The following is a 26,105-nucleotide window of genomic DNA, read 5'->3' on the forward strand; positions in this document are numbered from 1 at the left end:
GGAAAAACCTGAATGAGAAATGTGTTTCTTATTTAAGTTCTTCATTATGTTTTGTGGTGTTCTTTTTGTGTTGGTTTGTTCTAATATATTTAGTTGTTTGTTTTTTTTCCTTTAAAAAGACCCATCGTTCAAAGAATTAGAACACAAGAGTGCCGAGTCCTCTGGATGAAAACAGAAACTCTGCACAGTATCCTCTCTTTCTTTCATGCTGTTATGCACTTCGAAATGGGTTTGACTATTCAGGCTAAATTGGTCCTGTCAGGATATGAAAAGAAGCGATGTTCTGTACAGCATTCTATTATATTTGCAGTTGTTATGTAACCACTCAGACAATCCAATGAAGCTAGTAAACAAAACGAGGAATTCTGCCCAGACCTTTGCTATTTTTCCCGAAGTTAAAAGCCTAAAAGTTTACTTCAACAAATTGCTTTTATTACCACTTATCTTTAGTTTTTTCAGATCTACGTTACCAACAACTCATTTGTAGCAAAGAAAATCTTTAACTTGGGGAAATCATTTCGAAGTATATTTCAGTGTTTAGTGATTAAGAGATGAAAAGTAGCTTTATGGACTCAAACAAAGGTAGGAGACAGGACAGGATCCCCTGGAGTCTAGGCCCAGGGAGTGGTGCAGGATTGCTCAATGAAAGGGCTCAGACTGTGAACATCCATGAGGATGAGGTGGAGAAGAGGGGGAGGGAAGGGTCATATAATGCTAGTTATGCAAGCTAGAAATACATGATTGCAATTGTATTTAAAGCAGAGGGACTAAATGACTCAAAGAACACAGCCAGAAAGATTACCATTCATCTAAGAGCGAAGATATTGGAATAGTTTTTGAAAGGATTCTTACAGCAGGAATAATATTCAGCCAAAAACGAGTAAAGACAGAAAGCAAGTGGACAGATACTAAAGCTAAAGCTTCACTTGAATTTCAAACATAATGGTCAAACGCATGAGGAGCTCAGTGTGCGCACTATCTTAAGAAAACACATTTAGAAAGAAAAAAACACAAGTAAACAACATCACTAATTTGACATGTGCAATTACAAAAAACAAGTGTGAGAAAACATCAAATCAAACAAGATGCAGTGCAATGAGCTCTCTTTGTCACCACAAAACTCAGCAACGTATCTGTGGAAACAATTTCCCAATGAGAAAATAATGATAATGCAGATTTAAACACAGATTCCTGTCATCTCCTGCTGACAGTCTGACGGAGAATTATCCTTTAACTATCAGAAAGAACATGCATTTAAACAGACAGAGCGACGAAAACTCTATTTAAGTGAAAATTTCAAAAGTGATTTCTGTGACTGTCACTGACTATCATATGTAATCCTTAACATGGGCTGCTTATGTGATGACTACAGAAAATCCACTGCTTTTATTTTATGTGGAAATCTTGAGTCGCAAGTGCCAAAGACTCATCCTTTGATCTGTTATTGATGTGAAATTCAGACCGATATCAACTAATTAAGAATCTTGATCAATAAATCCTTCTTCAGGTGGCCATAAAGTCCTCTGTGGCACATACAACATAATTACCTGTTGACATGTCTCTAATAAAATGCTAACGTTCCAGGAAGCCTGTGCATTCAAATTTACAACATAAAAAAAAAAAAACCCACACTACATAAATAACATTCTTCTTCCACAGAACCACGTTTCCATAGCTCTGTCACAAGAACTCCACAACTCTGCTAACTTTTAATGGCTGAAAATAGTTGCGGTCAAGGATCCCTGTATAACACCTACAAAGAGATCTGGAACAGCTTGACCTTTCTCATTCTGAGCCAACACTGATTTTCACATTTTACAGTATCAAGGTCACGGCTGCTAATTTATACCGCCTTGAAAAAGCTCATCGTTGGAAAATTTATTGCAGCTTTTCATTTTTTGTTCCGGAAGTGAGGCATGAGACGTGCATTGTTACCGTTATATTACACCAGCGATGCCGTTACTACTGTTGGGTAATTGTGGATGACACACTGCTGAACTATGGAAGCAGATAGATCAACTATAAAGATAAAAAAGTTTCCTTAAGTTTCTATCTTAAGGAAACTGAGCAGGAACATTTTATTGTCTTTATTGTCTTCTGTAGTTGTAGAGTGTGAACGATGGTGCCATAATTTCAGTTACGAGATTAATAAGTGTGTAGCACTACTATTGCTCATGTTACGAGTTTCAGTGACCGTATTTAAATGCTTACACTTTATTGAGGCAGTAATTTTGTTTTGTTTGAAAAGAAAATGCCTTTATCAGACCTTAAGATGGTCAGTTTTCCAGTTAGATTCACATTCTCCTTCTTCATATTCTTCATGCTCCAACTGCTCAGTTTATATGGCTCTGCTCTCAAACACTCCTCAATGAAAGCCATACCAAATATCCAGCAGTGCATAAACACACACACACCTTAACGACCTCATTCTTATCTCATGCAAATACTCACATTGCAACATTTTCCAGTACCTTATGTTAATTTTCAGCCTGGCATGAGGAGCCTTTTAGAGTTGACACAAAGTGTGTCTTATTTCAGAGCTGGATTCTGGTAAAAGGTGAGCCTTTCTTAATAGCGTGCAATGATTTACTTATTTATCCTTCTTTTTATTTTCCGGTTGAAGATTTCCTCTAGGGTTCCCGAAATGAAGAAAACATTTGAAGAGCTGGCATCAAAGCATATCATTGTCAACTTAACTGTGTTTGCACATTAACCACGTTTCATTTTTTTATTCTAGTCCTGATGCAAATGATTAAAACTGACAAAGCAGAGAGGCAGAAGAAGCAAATAGGTAATTCACACAGCAAAGAGGGGAAATATATTGCATTTTAGAATATACTTCCTGTGCAGGAGCCCAATCTAAAAACAAGTGGTGAGATCAAAAAGCAGCAGGCACAAAACTACCAAACAAAAGCTAGAACCACAAGAAATTCAACAGTGACTGGCATCCAGCACCACGACTCTCCTCACAAGGACATTTACCGCAGTGTCTTCATATGGTGACTAGGTGTCCCTCTTTATGTGGGGACACACTGAATTGGCATCCCTCCTACATTGTGATTTACATCAACATGTGAGTCTCACAAGAAACATGAGGACATTCACTGATCTGTCAATGCAGCCCTAATAATCACACACATGATTATTTTACAGAACACGAGCTGAAGTAGTACTTTCACAAAAACAGCTATACCCTAAAATCAAACTCTAGCTTTCATGTAGCGTTGCTTGCTTTCTAACATAATTTGGTGTATTTGTCCTTTACAAAACAAATGTCAGATTTGTACAGTGACTATTTGTTTTCTTTCTTTTCTTTGTAGGGATCTGTTCATCCTATTCTCAAACCTGAAATATGGACACGAGGAACACCTGAGTCCCCAAAGTCATTATGATCTGTCGCTGTGAAGGAGACAGCCACAGAACAAACAGCCTCTTTAAAACTCACTCCCTCTCTTTATTGCTGTATTTCCCCATACGCTATCTCACTGAGTACACAATGCAATAGATGGCCATTTCTCAGCTCTACAGATAAGAACATCATGCACGTCACTCTCTCATCCACCCTTCCAACAGATCTGCATCCTCTGAAAGCAGGAGGAGTCAACAAGAGCACATAGGACAGAGTTCACAGCCTGTTTGCCAACCTTCCCACAGGGTTAACAACTGTTCAGCCAAACGCAACAATGCTGTAGGTTACTGCTTTTCCGAGCAACACATGACTTTACTAATAAAATTTAATCACTTCTGCCCACAAATTCATTGCTTCAACATTTAGGTCTTCCTTTCAACAATTCAGCATCAATAATGACCCTATGGTAACGTCAAAGTTTGAAATAAATCAACTGAATGGGAACATCTGTCATTGTTTGATAGAAAATCCAGTAATTTATTAACAAGATGGAGCTAGTAAGTCTGGGTGTGGACAACATAACCTAGGTAAACTTCACCTAGAAGTCAGCTAAGTTTTGTTTGTGGTGACAGAAAAACAGTCTGGTTCCCATTTCTATATAAGGAAGCAGTTTAATTCCCCTCATAGGTAATAAGGGGGAAATGAAAAGTATCACCCTCCCCTGAGGTAAAGTTAAAGGTTATTCTCATCTGAAGCACACAGTGCCTCGAATCCATTTACTTCCACAGTAGTCTATCATCAATAACACACAGATGTTTGTAACCCAGTCAAAGTAAGTATAGTTTTGAATGTTCGTGGCATTTAAAACAATCCGTGCCATGTCATTTAAGCTGTCACGGAAAGTGACAAATGTGGACGAGCAGAAGTAAAAGGATTCTTCAATTGTCCACAAAACACGATTTACATTTACTGCTGCTTTTCCTTTTTTTTTCTGTCATATATGCTCACCAGCTACTTTGTTAGGTACACCTGTTCAACTTCTTGTTACCTCAAATGTGTAATCAGCCAATCACACGGCAGCAGCTGAGTGGATTTAGGCATATAGCCATGGTCAACACAACCTGCCGAAGTTCAAAGCAAGCAACAAAATGGAAAAGAAAGGTCATAAAAGTGACTTTGATGTTGTTGTTACCTGATGGAATGGTCTGTGTATTTGAGAAATTGACGATATTTTGGGGATTTACCCAAACAAACATTTCTACGGTTTATAGAGAAGGGTCCAAAAAATAAAATGTCCAGCAAGCGGCAGTTCTCTAGTTGAAAACACTTTGTTGATGTCAGACAAGAATGGCCCGACCATTTTAAGCTGTTAGTAAGGTAAAAGTAACTCAAACATTAAAACCAACATATGCAGAAGAGCATCTCTAAACACACCACATTTTGAACCTTAAAGTAGATGGGCTCCAGCATCAGACCACATGGGTGCCACTCCCGTCAGCTAAGAACAGATAGCTGAGGCTGTGGTTTCCACAGGCTCACCAAAACTGAACAACAGAAGACTGGAAAAATGTTAGCTGGTCTGTTGTTTCGCAACCTGATGCAGGATTTGGATTAAAAGGTCAGAATGTTGCATAAACATGAAAACCTGCGTTCCATCATGAATGGACTGTGATACCATCATGTCAACCTGGACCAACATCTCAGATTAAAGCTGCACCTTGTTGAATCTATACCACAAAGAATTAAAGAAGTTCTGAAGGCAAAAGTGGGTCCAACCTGGTACTGGGGTGAGTGTGGCTCAGGTGTTAGAGCAGATCCGCTACTGAGTGGACGGTTCGTGGTTCAATTCCAGTCTGCATTCCAAACATCCTTGGGCAAGATACTAACCCCAAGTTGCCCTCCGATGTGTTCATCGGGGTGTGAATGTGTGTGAATATTTATTAGTTTGCACTTGAGTTTAGAAGTGGTTGTGTGAATGGGGCATGTTGTATACAGCGTTTCGACTACTCCGGGAGAGTAGAAAAGTGCTACATAAGAATCAGTCCATTTACTGGCAACCTGTGTCCCGTGAGTGTATGTACACCAGTGTATCGAATGTAATCTGATTCATCTTTCATTAACAAATAGCAAACTAATCTTCCCATTAGGCCTCCTTAGGAACTCACTGGTTACAAATCTGTTTCCTGAACACAATTTAATTCAATTTTATTTATGTAGTCCCAAGTCACAACAACAGTGGCCTCAAGGTGCTTTATATTGTAAAGACACTACAATAATAAAGAGAAAAGCCCAACAATCAGATGACCCCCTATGAACAAGTATTTTGTTGACAGTGGAAAGGAAAAACTCCCCTTCAACAGGAAGAAACCTTTGTCACCTGATCCAGCCTTAATTATTATATGCTTTGTCAAAAATGACAATCATATAGTCACAAACACATGATCTATCAAACTCATTTTAGAGTCTGTGCTGTTTATGCAACTCCCGCCCCACCCCTTCCAAAGAAATGAGTTATTTAAAGAACTGCTTGCTGTCACTAGATGGTGATGTCTATCTTTCTATCTAGCGTTAGTAAGCCTCTTATACATTATACTACACTAATGTGCCAAGATCTTCATTATGAGTAACTACACATTTGATAAGAACTTTGAAACAAATCAGTTTTCTTGGTAACAATTTTTATTATTTTTCTCCTACTGTCAGTTCTTAATTCGTTGGACAATCAACCTCGCGAAATGTGTCACATGAACTTGAAAGAACATAAAAGTGAAAGATATCAGCTGCAAACATCTGGCTGTTATTAAAAAAAAAAAAAAAAAGGGTAGCAAAATTAATTTTATACAGGGGTAACAATTCAGTAATGTGTAGTGTTTCGTACATTTTTTGTAAACAAGAACACCGAAACAATATGGCAAAAATAAGATGTGAGGGCGAGAGGAGGTTGAACTTAAGAGACTGAACACTGGTTGGCAAGAGACATTTACAGAAACAGCATCTTAATGGGTCACATGTACAAATGTCATGTACACAAATGTTTTAAAACAGTCGCACAGAATCATGACGTTTTTCCACACACAACAGCATTTCTGCTACATACGTCACACCGTCACTCCTTTTGTCCCTGGATTACTGTGATATGAGGTATACGTGAGGCAAATTCTTGCCTCAACATGGCAACATATTATTTCAGATATTACAGCATTGCATTCAGTCTGCCATGTTTGATGATTGCTTAAATGAGGCCATTAGGGCACAAAGGGGTTCAGCGACTCGGTCAGCAAAGTGATATAATTTCCAGCATTCGGGGCCAGTCGTTTCTATGGAAGACAGCGCAGTTATTGTTATGTTGTTGTCTTTACATAAAGTACATTTCCAAACCAGCGAGAAATTACATTAAACATTTACGAGACAATATTTTGTTGCTGTACTTCTAAGGAATAGGCACCCAATTTCTAACAGGACAAACAGGCTTGGTACTGCCAGCACAAGCAAAAGCTCTAAATGTATACAACATATTTCTCTATGTGTATACATGTTTCTGAGCTGAAGAAATACTTGATCACTATCACATTTTGTCATTAAAGTCAATATGAAAGCAAAGCTGATAAACTCGAGTAACAAGTCAAACTAAAACTAGGGGGTTTGAATTACATTTACATTATCCCAATTAAATATTAGCATTTCTAACCCCTCCCTAAAAACAGGAGGAGAAAGATCAAATCCCAGTTTTCCCATATCAACCCTCCCCTCATCCCATATGCTCAGCCCCAAGAACCCCCATCTGCATACAACATGTCTGATGTTTGAGCTTCCTTGATCCGACGTGGTACTTTACTCAATGTAAGAAATCGGTTCAAAGTGCTAATTGAAATAAGAGGAAGAACAGAAGAGGAAAAGGGGAAGGCCATTCTATCGCTGTCCAACAGCAACCTCTATTGGCCAAAGAAAAGCCTTAACATCATTTTTGTTCTCCAAAAATACACCAAGGACAACATTTGACCCCTGAACCAGCCCCCTTTCTTCCTCAATTTGGATTGGAAGATGCCCAGAATGATTAAAACTGTTCTTTTACATAATATATATTTTTATAAATATATATATATAGATATATGTATTTATATATGGCCCTTATTGAAGCAAACATGAGTTTCACATTGACATTAAAGTACCATAATCTCTATATAGCCAAGTAGAAAGTGTTCTCAGTGTTCAAGTGAGCTGGCAGCAGTCAGTTTATGTCACACTCATTCAACAAGTAATAAAACATAAGAAATATCATCTTTGAAGTCGCAAATTTACACTTCTGAAAAGAGTGCTCACTGCACCTCGTAAGCCTCTCCTTTCTCACTTTTTCCTGAGTAATACTTTAACCTTGTAACAGACAAACACGTTTTATTTTGTTTTGTTTTTTTTGCTAGTTTTATTCTGGGCTAATCCCTGCCATCGTGGTTATTTCTATGTTGTAAAGTTGATTGCTCAAACACTTCAGCTCGTTGAAAAAGAAATACGTCTGGCTCTTACCCTACACTTACTGAAAAAGTTCATAATTAATGACCAAACCTAATGTCACTAATGTGACCAGAATAAACAGTAAAGTACATATTTAACTTAAAATTACAGATACTTAAAAAAAAAGAATAATAAAAAACTTGCATTTGCAGGAAGCCTTCCAGGCTCATTGCAGGAAGAGGAGTGGGCACAAAGACAAAGCATCAGTATAATTAAAATATAGATGTCACTTAAAAAAATAACAATAATAATAATAAAATAGGAGCACTGAAAAATTAAAATAAGGACATCAACTTTAACAACAGAGCATTTACTCGTTCTCAGGCTCTCATCTGTAGCTTTGGCTTGTCGGAGTTTTGGAACCTGTACTTACTGGCTCATTGACATCAGATAACAAACTACTATACCCTGAGAATTCAGACACAGGTGTCCGTATCCTGTGATCCACCTCCCTGCCAGAGTCAGTGCCGTAAGACAAGCCTCTGCCATCTGACTTAAACTGGGAGCCAAAGGCCTGGGCAAAGTTTTCAATCTGGTAGGAAGGCTTAGAGGAGTCCAGAGAGGCCAGATCCTGCGAGGGGGCCAGAGGGTAGGCTGCCGCTGTACCATTTTTGACAGGCGGGTGGTCCTTCTGGCTACTCAGGTCAGATGGGCTGATCTGGTAGGATGAAGGGGGAGTGGAGGAGTGCTGTTTCTCCATCTGTTCGGTGAGCTCCTGAGAAGGGGTGAGCTGCTGGTGTGTGGAGGCCTCCAGGCTGCCCAGGTGGAAGCTGTGCTGTGGTGAGGAGCCTGTCAGCATCGCAAAGTGAGACTTTGGCACAGAGGAGGACAGCGAAGGCAGCGACTGGCCAAACCCGCACTCCAGTGGGGACGTAGTGTAGATGTTCTTGTCAGCGTAGATGGGATTTCCTGGGTGGGAACCAGTGAAGGGTCCTGAGGCAGGAGGTCCCAGAGGGAAGCCTGCACTGTGGCTGGTGCGCTCCAAAGCTTGCAGCAGGAAGCGGGAGTATTCGTGCATCATCACAGTCTTGTCTCCTGATGGGCTGGGTGTGTTGGTGTTGTGGCTGATGTCAGCACCATCAGATGTGGTAGGGTTCAGTGCCACATGTTGGTCATTGATGTCGAAGTGAACATCCTGGTGTGAGTTATCAGGTTTCTGGGCATAATGGTCCAGCAGACTCTGCAACACTTCATCAGGGATCCCTGACTTGTCAAGACTAAGAGAAGCATCGCTGTCCATTACACCAGAAATGCCACCCTGGATTACAGAAGGCTGGGAAGACAAGTGGATGCTTACATCATACTCAGTGCTAGATCCTCCAGCTACAGGAGGTCCCGAGGCGTTTGCATTGTTTGCTGCTTGAAGGTAGCGACGCTTCTTCAGAAACTGCATGGCGTCATCGTAATTGCTGCTGGCGGGTCCGACTTTAGCCCCATTACCCTGCAGGAGCCCAAGGCCATCCATACCCCCACCCTGCTCCAACGTACCTGCTTTGACCTGTCCCAGACCTGCTTTATCCAAGCCCTTACGATTGGCCTTTTTGAATGCCATCTTTGGAGCTTGGCCGTTGTGGCCTTGTTGCATTCTAGGGTCTGGCTCAGTAGAGGAAGAAACCGCTTGATTCTCCAGTGAGTATTCATGGATAGTATAGCCTCCAGATACAGCCCCATGCATGTGGGATGCCCTCAACCCCCCTCCATCTCCCTTCTTCTTTTTGCGCTCCCCTCCCTCTCCAGAATTTTTAGACCTTCCCCTCTTCCTACCGCCACTCCCAGCATTTCCCTGAGTGATCCCATAGCTGCCATTACCCATTTCTACACAACTCAAGTCCATCATGCCAGGATCCAGCCCCTTCTTTATGGCTTCTCCACAGGTTCGCTTGTGCTTAAGCAGTCGGTCTGTCCGAGAAAAATACTGAAACAACACGAGTTGCATTTAAAAATGACTCAACTTATTTTAAAATAACAACAGTACCAATAAACCCTTTTGATGGATAGCAAAGAGGAGGCTTTAATTAGTTCACAAACCTGTTGGCAGGTCTCACATCTGTACGGCTTTTCTCCACTGTGCGTCCTTTTGTGTCTTTCCATGTGGTATTTCTGAATAAACCGCATGTTGCACTGGTCACAGCTAAATGGCTTCTCTCCTGTTACACAAAAACAGACACTCTATAGGTTAGTCATCCTTTAGTGTGGTAAAAAACACATAATGACTCGAGTTTGCATTAGGCCCCTGGGTCATATGATTAGTTGTCATAAATTACTCACCACTGTGGATTTTCTCGTGTCGCTGGAGAAGGTACTTCTGAATGAAACTCATGTTGCACTGAGTGCATCTAAAGGGTCTTTCACCTGAAATAAGATCACATGATCACTGTGATGTTATAATAACTCATGTGATATAGTTCTTTAAAGCAGGATATACACATAACACGTACCCATGCACAACTTACGCAATTGAGGACAGTATTTACAAGCCGTCTGTGTGTCATAAAGGTGTTTATTCAACTTTGGCAGTCTGGCAGCTTGAACAAATACCTGGCTCACTCAACACAAAATGTGTGTGTGTGGGTGTGTCACTGCTATTGCAACACACGGCACTGGATTTCAGAGGTGCTTACCATACCTTATTCTCTCAATTTTGCCTCTTAGAGTAAAGCCCATTGTTTTAAGGAAGAGAGAAAGAAAAACTTCTTCTCTAACTTTTCTTTTTATAAAAGGCATGTATGAGGTCTGTTTATTAAAAAGGAAGCAGCGCACAAAAATCAAAGACCATTCTCAATTTAAATTTATTCAAATCTCAACTTAAAAATCCTCTTCCTGAAAATACAGAGTGACTTTCAGCACACCTGCCACTTTTAGAAAGTGCTGTGGAAGTCCTGATCTGACCTCTTGTACTTATGCCTCTGCAATCTCCACTAGTGTACCTCCATTAAGCCAAAACACTAAATGTGAATTTCATTTTCAAGGAAGGAGGAAAATTTGGAGAATCAGCTGGATGTTTGTGCAGGTCAAAAACTTCTGCGCTTTAGACCCACCTCATGTTGGTACACACAATCCATGATACGGACACAATTAAGTGACACAAAGTGGACGGATGGGGAGATATGTAAGGTACACCTTAAGTGTGTAGTAGAACTCTGCATTGTCAGCCTTACCTCTGTAGATTAACTCACGAAGCAAAAATCCCATTAATGACATAATGCTTATGGTATGCTCCTCATCAAATGTGCCACCTTAAAGCTTGGACTCCTCAACAGAAAACTCCTAAAATCTGCCCCTTCTGCACTTAGCACTTCAGGGATGATCTTCCACATCAAATTCTACAATAGAAATTTGGGTTTTCTCTCTGTACACCCTAAAGGATATCTGGCACATTAACACTAGCTCCTGGCCTGCTCTTTTAATCAATTTTCTATCGTCTATGACGATACATTTATCACACCACAGCTAAACATTCAGACAAAGAGCAAACAAAGGAAATAAAACATTTCTCAGACAAGGTCTGGAGGAGCCAAATTATATTTTACTTGATAACGAGACAGAAAGATTAACCAGCATGTGCACTTATGCACACATACAGGGATTTTATTTTTATTTACAGGAACTTCAATCAGCAAATGGATTAAGCTTTATTGTAACCAGAAACTGTAATACAAAACCTTAAAAGAAGATGGATTTAATTTAGAAGTGGCAGCTAGTGCGATCATGTGCCCTTGTAAGCAGCAAACAACACATTTACAATTAAGCTTAATTATAGAAAAAAGGCATGGGTTCCCCTATGATGAGTAGTGATAAAAGGCTGTACAGGTAGAGGATAGGCCTCGCATCATATTTGTGTTTGCCTTTCACGAACAAAGAGCATCTAAAACAACCTGAATGTTAGGATAGCAGTGAAGCTCATGGCCTGGGATAACCTCTATTATTATTTTCTACAGTTGACAGGCTAACAAACCCTCCTGTGTCAGTGGCAGCTGAACTTCATTCGACCATGGCCTGCAATGACTTTGCCAAATTCTTCACTGAAAAAATCCAAAAAATTAGACAAGCAATTGGTACATCAACAGCAGATCCAGGATATGTACTGTGTCCACCAAAAAACTGTTTAAACACCATGAAACAGTTTCAACCTATTAACAGCAAAGACCTGGAGGACATCTTAGGTCAACTGAACAACTCCTCCTGCTGTTTAGATGTCCTGCCAACAAGTTTTTTCAAAAAGGTCTCAAAGACTTTAGAGTCAGACCTGTTACAGATCGTCAACTTTTCTTTATTATCAGGTGTGTTTCCAGAATCACTAAAAACTGCTGTAATCAAACCTATACTGAAAAAGGACAATCTTGACAAGACACAAATGAACAACTACAGGCCGATCTCAAATCTCCCATTTTTAAGTAAGATCATTGAAAAAGCAGTTTCTCAACAGCTCAGTTACTTCTTAAAACAGAATAATTGCTACGATGCCTTCCAGTCAGGTTTTAGACAGAACCACAGCACTGAAACCGCTCTGACCAAAGTGTTTAATGACATATGTCTGAATACAGACAGTGGAAAAATGTCAGTCCTAGTTTTACTGGATCTCAGTGCAGCATTTGATACAGTTGACCACAACATATTACTCAAACGACTGGAGAACTGGACAGGTCTTTCAGGAACTGTACTAAACTGGTTCAAAACATACGTAGAAAACAGGAAATACTTTGTATCAATAGGTAACTTCACATCTGAGCAGACAAGTATCACATGTGGAGTTCCCCAAGGTTCCATCTTGGGACCCCTTCTGTTTAACATCTACATGCTCCCACTGGCACAGATTATAAACAACAACAAAATAAACTATCACAGCTATGCAGATGACACACAAATATATATCACAATGTCACCAGGAGACCGAGGCCCTGTACAGGCTCTTGGTAAATGCATTGAGGAAATCAATGACTGGTTGTGCCACAATTTTCTCCAGCTAAACAAAAACAAAACTGAGGTAATAGTCTTTGGCGCCAAAGAAAAACGATTACAGGTCACCAGAGAACTTCAATCTATACATCTAAAAACCACAAACCAGGCGAGAAATTTGGGTGTAGTGATGGATGCAGACCTAAACTTAGAAAAACACATTAAGACAATAACAAAGTCAGCTTACTATCACCTCAAGAATATTTCAAGGATAAAAGATCTGATGTCTCAACAGGACCTGGAAAAACTAGTCCATGCATTCATCTTTAGTAGGCTTGATTACTGTAACAGCATCTTTACAGGTCTACCTAAAAAATCAGTCAGACAACTACAGCTCATTCAGAACTCTGCTGCTCGAGTCCTCACTAAGACCAAAAAAGTGGACCACATCAGTCCAGCTCTGAGGTCCTTACACTGGCTGCCTGTCCGTCAGAGGATAGACTTTAAAGTTCTGATGCTGGCCTATAAAGCTCTGAATGGTTTAGGACCAAAATACATCAATGACCTCCTGACCCAGTATGAACCATCCAGATCCCTCAGGTCATCTGGATCTGGTCTTTTATCAGTTCCCAGAGTCAGAACCAGACACGGAGAAGCTGCATTCAGCTTTTATGCTCCTTATATCTGGAACAAACTCCCAGAAAGCCTCAGATCAGCTGAAACACTCAGTTTATTTAAATCCAGGTTGAAGACTCACCTGTTCTCAGCTGCATTTGAATAAAGCACCAAATCCACACTTTAAGCTTAAATTTCAAAACTTACATTTAACTACTGATTTTATCTACTGTTCTGATTTTATCTGTTTTGATTTTATATACTGTTGTTTGTTTGTTTGTTTGTTTGTTAATTAGTTAGTTAGTTTATTTGCTTGTTTTATTCAATTTTAAATCATGCTTTTTATTTGTTCTTGTTTCTAATGTCTCTGTAAAGCACTTTGAATCACCTTGTTGTTGAATTGTGCTATACAAATAAACTTGCCTTGCCTTGCCTATTAAATGAAGCAAATTCAATAGATTTGATTAATCCAAAGCACTTAGTAAATACTGGACAAAGAACTATTTGAAGATAATATTACAGTAGAAAAGCAATAAGCTACGATGCATGGGCCAATGCAGCATCTGCCAAATGACATCATCATTTCCTTCCTTGTATTTATTGTGCTAACCACTGAGATAACCCACAAGGAAATGCACAGAGCAGAAAAATCTAAGCACTGTGGTGAAATCGACACACTACAATACCTGTGTGAATGAGAACGTGTCTGCGTAGATGATAGGAGCTTCTGAAGGATGCATTGCAATGTTCACACATGTGAGGCCTGGATCCTGGAGACAGGTTACCTCCATCTGCATTCAGCATCACTGACTGCTATAGAACAATACAAGAGAGAGGGGGATGGGTAACAATTAGCCATCTTTCTCTAGATACATTCTGTAGAGAATGTATCTAAAATATCACTGTCTGAAAAATATTGCACTTTTTTGCAATTGGTAAAATCTTCTAACTCAAAATGCATAATCTATTTTTTCAACATTAAACTCAACTTGCACTTAAAGCTCCATGTAACTCACAAGAGAATTGAAATTAAACAGATGTTTGTAAATACATTGAAATCTCTGGTCCAGTAACAAAACTGTATTAAATGTAAAGTGATTGTATTACTTCACTTTGCATTGCTTTGATTAAAGTTGATTGAAATAGACAAAATACTTTGTGCCAATCATTTTTTTTATGCACCCCCCCCCCGACATTCTTTTTTTTTTTGTTTCTGCCAAAAGCAAATTAGCACACTTGTATGTTCTTTGTGATAATTATTGATGTGATGAGGACTAACTAAAATATGGTTGCATTCAGTTTTATAAATACAAGACAAACCTTTGCGTCACTTCTCTTCTTTCTTGGTTTACCCTCCTGTCCATCACCATTTGACCTTCGACCTTTTTTCCCAGTGGGCTCCTTTTCTAACTGACTTGGCAGCTGTGAGGATGACAATAGGAGAGGGAGAGGGCCGTGAGAGCGAGCCATGACAAGAAAAATCACTTGATTGAAGGTTAAAGGCCTGCAGTCTCAAACTATCACGCAAACAGATCCACGTTTGCTGCTTATGCAAACAAACAAAACGCTTGGACAATCTCTTGTAATTGTCTCTTGGAAAGTGATTGCGCAAGATGTGGTTCTAGTGGGCAGAATTTATTGTTCTTTTATGGTTTAGCAGCCTCTAACTCACCACTTTTCATCTACTATTCTTACGAAACTGCACACTTTGCAAACTAAACATTCAAAATGACAACTTCTTAGTAAACTTCACTGCAACGAATGGCATTAATTCAGAGAACAGGAAAATGAGTGCCTTTTCTTCTATTTGTTTGCCTTCCTGCCCTGCAATTTCTTTCCCAGTAAGCACACTACTCTCCTCACTGCCATATGGAGGCTGACGGGACAAATGTGGGTGCACCTGCTGTTTTCAAATCAGCCCAGTCTTTAGGTCAATCTGGGGAAAGTCCAACCAAAATAAAAAGGGTCCAATTTTGTCTAGACTATGGAGTATTTAAAAGACAACATTTTGTAGGCATTGGTTTATTACCAGAAAAGGAAAAAAACATCTGGTAAAATGTAAATATTTTTCACTATCTTATGATAATTATTAAGCAATTTCTTTTTTTCTTTTTTTTTCTTTTTTTAAAGTATTACATTTATAAAACACTCTTTTACTGCAACTTGCTATGAAAATCTGTGGATTCTAAAGGCTCCCAATGTTGTGTAACAAAAAATGTTAAACATCAATTTTAAATGAATGCTGCTCAATGAAGACAATAATTGGCTGTTTTTCCATAAACAACACTGGCGAACTCTGACGGCTTGCTATTGTTAGGAGAACATGGATGTGTATATTTGTATCTGAATGAACACAAAGGAGATCTGAAATGAAGCACGTGCTCAAACAAGACAGCTGTGTCCTCGCCACGACGTACTCATTCATGCCGAGGCTGGATGACGTCACCCTTCTAACCAGAAAGAGAAACTACTTTGCATTTCATGCCGTCAATAGATTTAACGCCCAACTTATGATTAGAACACAAACAATTAAGGATTTTATGCTCAATTTCTTTGTTATATATGGTGTAAAATTCAATATTTCTAAATGTTATTGCAAATCTTTGTTTTGGTACATTCGGGGGAATAAGTTCAGAAAATAACGCAAGTGATTGTTCTCTTGTTTTGTCCAGCGAAGGCTCAAAAATGCTTCAAGAAAAACCATTGATTACTTTAATAAATTAAATGACTTTTTAAAATATTTGTATCTATAAATGGTAAATGGCCTGTATTTATATAGCGCTTTACTAGTCCCTAAGGACCCCAAAGCGCTTTACATATCCAGTCATCCACCCATTCACACACACATTCACACACTGGTGATGGCAAGCTACATTGTAGCCACAGCCACCCTGGGGCGCACTGACAGAGGTGAGGCTGCCGGACACTGGCGCCACCGGGCCCTCTGACCACCACCAGTAGGCAACGGGTGAAGTGTCTTGCCCAAGGACACAACGACCGAGACTGTAACCTGATAATGGGAAGAAATTCAACTTTTAAAAAATCATACACATGTATGACTCACTTACAAAACTGCTAGAAATGAATCACAGTCTGCAATCCTCTCAGAAATACTTACACTGCCCATGTTGAGATCGTGCACCAATAAATCTTGGTTGTTACCAACATTCACCTCCAGCAGCTCTGTGCTCTTTACCAGGCCACCAGGGTAGAGAGGCAAGCGATAATCGTGCTCTGTCAGCTTCTCCTGCTTGATACCTATAGTGTGAACATAGTCTCCCACACCTGCACATCCCAGGCTGCCAGCCTGGTTGTCCATGGTGCAATCAGGGGAGTCACGCTCCTTCTTCAGGATCATTTCTTGAGGTGGAAGGTCCTGCATTACGGAATGGGCAGCCAGCCGTGTGAAGCTGGTGACAGGTGGGAGATGGCTGAACATAATCATGCCTGCTCCAAAACTGGAGTCCATGCTCCCGTTGCAGCGCAGGAATTCATTCCCTAGTTTGTCTTGAATGATGCTCATGGTGAAGGCTGGCGGGCAGGAAAACTATGTGGTGAAAATCAATGTGATCCTGTGAGGAAAAGAATGACAGCAGGACTATAATATTACATAATCACAATAAACTTTAAAGGATAACTATAACTAGCTATCAGGATGTGAGGACATACAAATAATAGTCAATAGACAACAGTTATGGAGCCGGTTAAGCTTAGCCTACAGGAATCGGTGTCACGGTCTCTGATCTCACAACTAGACGCTTAGTCGGATTAAAGTGACGATTTGTGGGTCAACAAAAGGCTACAGTCTCGAACAATGACAAGTGCAAATAAGCTGGTGGTACACTGTGCAAAATTCTTTTCCCAATTACTGTGTGCGTGCTCGATATTTTACAGGACAAAAAGGTGACAGCCAGAGCTGTTCTGGTCACAACATGAGAAGTGGGGACAGGATTGAACTTGTATGTTAATCTGTTTGATGGTGCTGTCTGACCCAGTCATCCTATTTGAATGAGCTTATCAACGAGAGCTCACACGGGCTGTATTAGAAAGGCTGATGGTGTAATTACGTGGCTGCTACATAAACAACAGCAACCAAGGGGAACAGATCCGAGCACATGCTAGTATGCCAGTTTTGATCATAGTGAGGATAATGCATGAACACAGGACCCGTTTATTATCTGACCCACCGTGTACTAGACCACAAAGCAAGTTCCATCACAGAGAGCTCCAGGTAGTATTTCCAGTTTCTGAAACCAGAATGGGATGTTTACATCTAACACATAACCAAGATATTAGTGTGCATGTAAACATACTCAGGCTGGAGCCAAATGCACGCATCTGAACAAGATCAGGAGTTAAAACGTCATTATTTACATCCAAATCTAATTTTACCAATATTTGCTAAGATGTCTGTTTACATTATGATTCCCAGGATAATAATACAACCGGACAAAAATACAATTATATGTTGAACATGTCTCTCACCACTCCGCGAGTGCTTTCTGCCTGCAGCCTCTTGGGGTACGCTAGCAGAAATAACCAACTCAGCTAGCAAAAATCCAACTTTGTAAATAAAATAAATAAATAAGTAAATCAAACTTAGTCGAAGTACTTAACTATGGGTTTTTTTAATGCGCTAAAGCAGATAAACTGTGTGCTCCCATATGGACATTTAGGAAAACTACCGTTCGTCTTCTATGAAATTAGCTCCCTGGCTAACCATCTGGCTAACGACTCTTGCGGGGCCCTTCTTTGTGATGCAGGAGCAGGCAATAATTAATATCGCCATGCAATAACAGCAAGCAGATTTACGATGAGAAAAACGCCGAATGATGCGAATACGAATGGGAAAACGACTGTAATACGAAGAGAGACATTTCTTTCAAAGCATCTGAACAAAGTTAGTTAAGTACTTTTTTCTTAACGCTGGGTTTGAATATTTGAATTAGAGGCAGGTATCACCACAGAGGTACACACAAGCCAACCTAAATCTGTGAGGTGGAGAAATGATCAAGGACAAAAGCTGTTTTGAGTCGGAAGATGAAATAAATGACTACAACTTACATCGTGTGCTATTATTGAGGGGCTTCTTTAAATGTTGGCTTTGTTTCCCGGACAGTTAACCGATTGTAAACGATGGGAGCGACAACACGGGCATGACCCATAACAAACGGCCCACACAACCCCAGCGAACAATGATGCTCGCCCGACTAGCCGAGACGGCTAACTTAGCCGCTAACTAGCGGTAACGTTGCTGCGCTCCGCTTTGTTGTCTGTCCCGTACGAGGAGTTCAAACACAGCTCCCGCCGACCCTGTAACCAAAGTTGGATTTTATAAATTTATCTTACCGGTGCAGGACCATGACCCTGCTGCTTTGGCTCGCGTGGTTTACCCTCAGCTGTCCGTTTTTTAATATCTAGAGCCAAAACATTGTTCTCCCGCAGCTGCTGGGTTCTTCCATCTTTGCTCGGCGCGGAGCATTCTGGGTCTCGCAGGCGGACGCGTCCTAAACACAGAAAAAACAAACCACCTCCTATGTTCACGTACAGCCTACCGTACTAGTATTTCGGTTTTCACTTTCACATCACTCATTGTCTTAAAAAACAACAACCTTCAAAATAAACCTTATTAGTTTTTGAGAATCCGCTATAATTAATGTATTTTATGCAAAGTATCAAACAGACACCATTTCAACTTCTGTATAAGCCTTTGTTTTAACACCTTTAAATTCTGAAGGTATTACAAAATAGCCAGATAGGACAGAAGAATATAGATTGGTAAAGTGCCACAGTTACCAAAAACAGTTTAGAGTAATGTTTTCAAAAGCAAGTAGAAAATCTACTGGAGTTTTCTTTCTAAAAAAGCACTAAATAAATAAGTAATTGCAAAATATGTGTTCAGAACAAATGCTAAAGCACCGATTGTAAGCAAGAGTACTGACTTCAGACTGCCATTAGGGTATGTAAAAATACATGGTGTGAAGTATGCACTAAGATAAATAGCAGCCCTTTCTTAAAATTTCAAACCAGTAGACTGTGATTACACAATAGGACTCTCCTTACAGCAGAATACTGTTATACAGTATATTAATATCTAGTAAACAAAATCTTAAACACTACTCTCTCAGTACCTTAAGTAGGTACAGAATTTACATATGACATGTAGTGGAGTGACATTAGTAGGTAGAGGAACAAGTGCGTCAGTACATATCAATAAATATTCTACCTTAGTTTCTGAAAATATTGAGCACTAAAGTGGAAAAGTGGTAGAACACCCATCAGTTTTCAACTTTTGTTTTCAATAAATCTTCCTTAGGTTCACATATCGGAGGCTGCTCTTTCACACAGCGAGTCTCAGATGCTCAGCTCAGCGTTTTAAAGGGAGGATGAATGATTTTGTATACATCTAAAAGGACATCAGAGTTTGTCCTCGCACCCTCTGCTCCTAATTGCCTTCACTAATGAACCAATTAATTCAGAGAGTGGGGTACAATGAAAATGCAGAGAGTGGAAAAATGCAAAAAAGGTCAGGGAATGGATTTTTGATGTCTGATCTTTACATATATCAAAATTGACAACCCACACGGCTGACAGTGATATCTTTGAAATCACTCTCATCTCAGAGTGTTTAAATATGCATGGCGTTGATGTCGGCCTGATGAGCCCAGTCTAGTAGAAAAATAGTCATTAGAATTTGAGAATTTGCATTTGTTTCAAACCAGATAATTAAATGAATAATAAATTAATCTGATTATTTAAGCATATGGTGTTAAGTAGTGACAACCATATGATTAAAGCACAAAAAATAAAAATAAAAGAATTATGGGGGCAATGCAAAAATTATAAATACAATGGTCAGATATACTGTTAGGTATATTGAAGGTTGTCCCAAATCAAACTGCCTTGGATTTATAACTTCATAATAAGTTTAACATTAATTTATGTTTCATTCTAAAAATTTTGAACTATTCCTTTAAACTATACTTCACTCTAGTCTGCTTAGATTTGCCATAAAGTCTCATTAACCCCAAAACAAAAGGTATGTAAACACATCTAAAATGGTCCGCACAAGCTTGCAGACATTGAGGAGACACCCTGGAACTATATGGTGTAAATACAAAGTCATGTTTTGAATCTTCAATGTCAGTCTCAGCTAATGTTTGGAAACATCAATGTATGGCTCAACTTTCCCGCAGTGTCTACTATCAGCTGAGTGTTTGGGACATTAGGGTCAGAGACATTAGGACTCCTGTTCAATGAATGCCCTCGTTGTGGAGGAGACACAAGAGTGAGCGTGTCTGAACCTGAAGAAGGGTGGAACACGAGAAAAAAAAAACAACCAATCTGACATTTTCATCTCAAGCAATTTGTGTATCTTATGACACAGATGGTTAGCACTTCTAACTGCTCATTAATAATTCATCCTGTGCTGCACGTCTTTGTTTCCTTCTTTCTCTGCAGCATGTACCTCATCCCTGAACACATATGCACACAGTCTGGATGTTATCGCCAATATCGCCTCTATTCTAATGATGGAAGCCAAAAAGAAGAAGTGCAGAGCTAAGGGCCAAGGTTTGGAGATTTCCTTTGTTGTGCTGATTTCAATTCCTCTCACTGGGAAAGCCCGATGCCTTCACATAACAGATGGCGATCCTGGCTGTCTGCACTCTAATCCTCCATTGTCACGAGGGTCACAGCTGTATATGAATTCACCCTATTGAAACAAGTCCCTCATTAGTTAATCTGTGCAGCTGGTATATTATATATTGATTTTAAAAGAGATATATTTGCTCATTTGAAACAAATCAGAAAACACTATCAATACTAAACCCACACTGTTATGTGTTACAGACTCCAGTATATATTTATGCTTGTTAAGATAAAGATTTTAACCAGCCAATCCTAGCAGACGGATATAATATAAAACCCATAATTTCTATTTCTATCTATTATGATCTATCTATTCTGAGTTTTCCCGACCAGGGTGGAGATGTATGATCACATGACAAGTTTTCTGTGAAATTAATTCCCAAGAATCTAAAACTGTCCATCTCAGCTTCACCGTTTTTGCCTTTTATCGATTGCCTGTTTAGTTTTGTTGATGTTAAGCAGCATCACACAGAAAGATCACTGATGATGATGATGCTTTCTGCAAACTTCCCAGTGTTCTCTCCATGTCTGGGCATGCAGTCATTGATGTGCAGCGTGAACAGGAGGTAACTGAGCACCTAAACTGCAGGGGCTGTTGAGTGGGGAAGATGTGATTGCCAACCCAAAGTGTGTGCGGTCTGTTTGTAAGGAAGACCAATAACCAATTCCAGGGAATAGCACTCAAGCTCAGAATGCTAATCAGTGTGGCAGCATTGAATATAGAGCTGAGAGCAACAGCTTTCTAATGTAGGTGTTGTTATTTTCAAGGTGTACGAGGACAGCTCAGCTCAGCAGATGCAGAGGCTGCCTGGGGATGGTCACCAAGAGGCATCTTTGTTACCTTAATAGAGACTGGTGCTGGCTGCTTTCTTTTAATTTTCATTCTTAACATTAAGCTGAGTAAAACATTTGCTGCCAGTAGCATCTCATTAATCACAGCAAGTGCTATCAATCTTTTCATTTAACTCGCAGCACAAATATGAGCAAGCAAACATTTTGTTTTACGATAAACATTTGCTTAGCACAACATTATCAGGCAGGGCCATAATAACTTATTTTCAAAGGCTCCGTGTTGACTGGAGTCATTTAAAGTTGTTTCAAAAGCTTTTTTCTGAATCACCCAGAACAGCTGCTCCTTTCAACAGTGTGAGTCAGCACAGCGCTACTTTTAACTGATCATAAATGAGCCATTCTCTTTTTGTTTTTCATCTCGTCAGAAATCTGTTTGAAGGAGTTTCTATTGTCCTGGTTTGTTCATGTGCTTTGATATAAAGATAAAATGCAACACCTGTGACGTGTACAAACTTTTCTCACTTTTAGTTTCCAAGCTAACGTGCTCATAATGAGAATAATTATTATTATTCAAATAAAAATGTACCTTTCAAAACAAATAGCAGTTGGAAAACTGCAGTTTAAATTCCATTTTGTTGCATCATGCCAGTTTTATCACCCACAGCTGGGACTGTGGAGAAGGTTTGCCTTTTACTATAACTAAGAGGTGAAACACTTTAACATACCAGGCAATTTAATGTCTACAAGAATTTGCCTTTATCACAAGAAATATTTCAGAGTGTTCCAGAAGTACTCCCAAGTGCTTTTGATAACTGCTCTTTTGTTCATCCTGGTCTGCCTTCTCTCTCATCCCTTTTTTGCATTTGTGACCTGAAGATAGTGCAGAGTCATCTTTTTCTGTGTTCAAATGATTAAGCTTTCAGTTTGCCATTAATTCTCCTCAAATTCTGTTAGATTTTTCCATTAGGAGGAATCTCAGCATAATATAAAGCAGACTCTAATACTGCACAATAGTCACTGAGTAAAAATGCTGAAGAACTGACACTACAAATGAAATTCTTGATGTGGTGAATATAAAGCCTTTATCATTATGGCTCACTTCACAGAACAGCACAAATCCTTAGGCATGTCTTAAAACATAACAGCCTGGATTATGTGCAGTTTCATGCCTGTAAATTCAGACAACATTCAGTCATCGTATTTGACCGTACAAATTTCAGTACTTACTTCAACATTTGTGAACAGAGTGTTTCCTTTAACCTGCACATTGTGCAAAATTTCTTGGATTCGTTTCTGTCATTATGTGATTTTTGTCAAAATTGGGTACATCCTGTTTGTTGTTCATTTGCAATGTGCAGCCTGGAATATTGTAATACCTTATCATTTGGTTGTTCGAAAATGCTCCTTAAAACTCCTTAATTGGATCCACAATGCCACAGTGAGAGTACTGACAGGTGCTAGAAAAAGCACTTGTGCATCTCTGAAACTCACTACTCTGGTGTACCTAATATGAGGGCTGTAATATGTAGCTAATTTCCTTTCTGTTAAATGCAAAATTGAATTAAAGTCACTTACAAATTATGTATCTTACTGAGTATCTCAGCCTGCAGTCTTCTGTGTCAGACTGCAGGCTTACTTGTATTTCAAAACATTTCTAAAAGGAGAATGTGAGGCAGAACCTTCAGGCCCTTCTTCCCAGTTTAAGTTTAGGAGAGAGGCACCCTCTTACTTTTTAAGATTAGCCTTAAAACTTTCCTTTTTGATAAGGTTTATAGTTGGGGCTGGGTCAGGTGACCCTGAACCATCCCTTAGGTGTGGGGATTTTCCGTGATGCACTGAACATTTCTCCGTCACATGGCTGTTTTCACTCTGTGCATGCTGTGCTTTTGTTTGCCATTACTGCATGTCACTAACTTTTGTCTGTTCCTGCTTTGTCTTGATTGTTTATATAATCTATGCTCCTTTTCTGTCTTCTCTTCCTTCCTGTTCAAAGGAAATTTTCCTTTCCACAGTAACAAAGTGCTTGGCTCTCTCTAATATTGTAGGATCTTTAACTTGCAACATGAAGTACCCTAAAATTACTTGTGTTTCTCTGCACTATTTATGCTACCGGTGCTATAGAACCAAACTATCGGATATTCTGACTATAACAGATATTAAATAACTATAATATTTAAAATTATGTGTTACAAATTTTTGCCTGTGAGACATGATGCAGTTACTTTGGTCCCCAACTAAGTGAACTTTATCCAGGCATGACTATGTCTTGGAGCAGGGGTGTAAACCGACTTATTTCACCAAAAGAGTAAATAAAGAATGATGTTCAAGGCAAGTATTGGCTGCCTTAAAATTGAAAAACAGAAAGTAAAGAATAGCTGTGGGCTGTCTGAAGAGAACAGCGTGATCCTAATTTCATCAGCTTATCTTTTACTTTTCCATGTATATTAGCATCTGGGATAGTAATTTGCATTTCAACATTGCAGACGTTGTTTTATAGGGCAGGGAAAGGTAGAAAAAAAGTGAGTCTATTTCTCAGTATGCTGTGAGGTGAGAATAGTGGGAAGAATTGTCTTGCCTCTCGCCGAGGGCCCTACATCTCTCAAGTTGGGCCATTATCGAGCTGATATTGTGTTTGTCTAAACTTGGCATAATAAAACCCCTCAGCTTTTCTTACCTTTGCTTTCAAAATGAGAGAACTTTTATTGTCACCAAAGGGACAATAGAGGTGCTTTTGACAAACAACAACAAAACAGCAGCCATCAGGTAAACCCGTAGTACAAAAGAACAGATCATAAAAGAAAAATAAAGCTGTAGAAGCTGTTACTTAACAAATCATTAAAGGGGATTGACTTATACAAAGACAAACAATAGATACAGAACACGTGTTGGGCAAAAATATACTCATGTTACAGTGACAAAGTAATTTCAAATGAGCTAGAACAAGAACATCTATGCTATCTCAGTCTCTTCTTGAGGTTGTGATGAATGATAACTTGAGCAGTCAGATTTCTGCTCTGAGTACTTGTTTCTACTGATTATGGCTGAACAGAAATCTTTGAACTGTCAGAGCAAGAGCAGGTTGTGCTTTTTTCTATCCAATTTTCTCAAAATAATTGAAGGGAAAAATCACAAAACACCCCTCTGTTCCATGCTACACGCCTACATCTACTTGAAAACGTACAATATTTAAAGCAGGATTTCTTGCTGGACGGTTTCCTTAGACTGGATTCATTTTAGCTACTTAAAATTGCACTTTTTGTCTGGTGCCATATATTTTTAAAAATCTTTTTTGTTCCGCTGTCATGCCTACCAGAAGCAACAACTAAAAAGTCCACAGGGATCAAAAACCAAAAAAATCAAGTTCCAGAAAAATCAGGCCATTACATCATTTATTGATTAAGTGCTAAAAATACATTGAAAGAGGAACAAAGTGATTATAGATCTTGTTTTTCAGAGGGCACAGCTCTTTTATATCAGAAATACTCCTACTGGGGTCTCAACACGAATGAAAGGGCTGAACAAAGACACTTGAGGTGAGGGTTGGTTGGAGGACTATGCTATCTGTGTGACTCAAAGTGTGATTATGCATTAGTTAATAATGATAATGGCACTTGCATGAAGTGCAGACCTTTTGTGGCTTTGATTAAAATGAGGCCAAAAGGGAACCAAGAATGGTCATCTCTCAAAATGTCCTAAACCCAATGTCTTCAGCATAAAAACTGACATTCAAGAAGAATATTTAACACATAAACCGCTACTCCATTTGTCTTTTAAGTTGCTCTTAATTTACTAATTATATCTCAGATTATTAGGTTTTTAGCAATTTGGCACAGGCTAGCAGAAGACCAAATATTATCAGCAGTTATGTTAGTGATACCCTAGCCCCCATGTTGCCCAGTCCACTAAAATAAATATGTATGTATGTTATCTATCCAGTAGATGGCACAATCTAACTTTAAAGCACAAAATGTCTCCAGTCTCTTTACTTTGTGTGGCTGTGTGTCTCAGTGCAGACGCAGGATAAGCAGCTGTAATATAAAGGCAATATGACTACTCAAAGGGAATCAATGAATAAATTAACCAAAGCTTTGATGAATATATCAATTAAGCCTCACACTGACTACCTGTATGAATGAACTGGACAGAAAAGAGTCAAACTGAACGCCTCCCTCCATCTCTCTCTTACACACAAACGCCTTCTTGTGTAACTCTATCCTCCTCTCTCCCTGCCCCTTCCCTCCCTCTCTTCACATCTCTCCCTCTTCCGTTTTTTTTCCAATTCTTTACAGCCCAC

The 26,105-nt window shown here is 39.3% G+C and overlaps 1 protein-coding gene across 2 annotated transcripts; it reads right to left on the reverse strand.

Moving 5' to 3' along the window:
• Nucleotides 1–6,020: 6,020 nt before the first annotated feature.
• Nucleotides 6,021–18,879, reverse strand: znf281a (zinc finger protein 281a). Of its 2 annotated transcripts, none has more exons than XM_026164255.1 (7): nt 18,719–18,879; nt 16,488–16,941; nt 14,690–14,791; nt 14,056–14,182; nt 10,127–10,210; nt 9,887–10,005; nt 6,021–9,773 (listed from the first exon to the last, which is right to left on the reverse strand). In XM_026164255.1, exons 2-7 carry the CDS (start codon nt 16,890–16,892, stop codon nt 8,187–8,189), a joined length of 2,424 nt encoding a protein of 807 aa, XP_026020040.1. In that variant the 5' UTR covers nt 16,893–16,941; nt 18,719–18,879; the 3' UTR covers nt 6,021–8,186. The 2 variants fall into 2 exon arrangements, with proteins under 2 accessions (XP_026020040.1, XP_026020041.1); XM_026164256.1 differs by lacking the exon at nt 18,719–18,879 and adding an exon at nt 18,434–18,697.
• Between the last annotated feature and the right edge of the window lie 7,226 nt (nt 18,880–26,105).

The sequence above is a fragment of the Astatotilapia calliptera genome, chromosome 4, assembly GCF_900246225.1.
Source record: "Astatotilapia calliptera chromosome 4, fAstCal1.2, whole genome shotgun sequence".
Taxonomy (NCBI): domain Eukaryota; kingdom Metazoa; phylum Chordata; class Actinopteri; order Cichliformes; family Cichlidae; genus Astatotilapia; species Astatotilapia calliptera.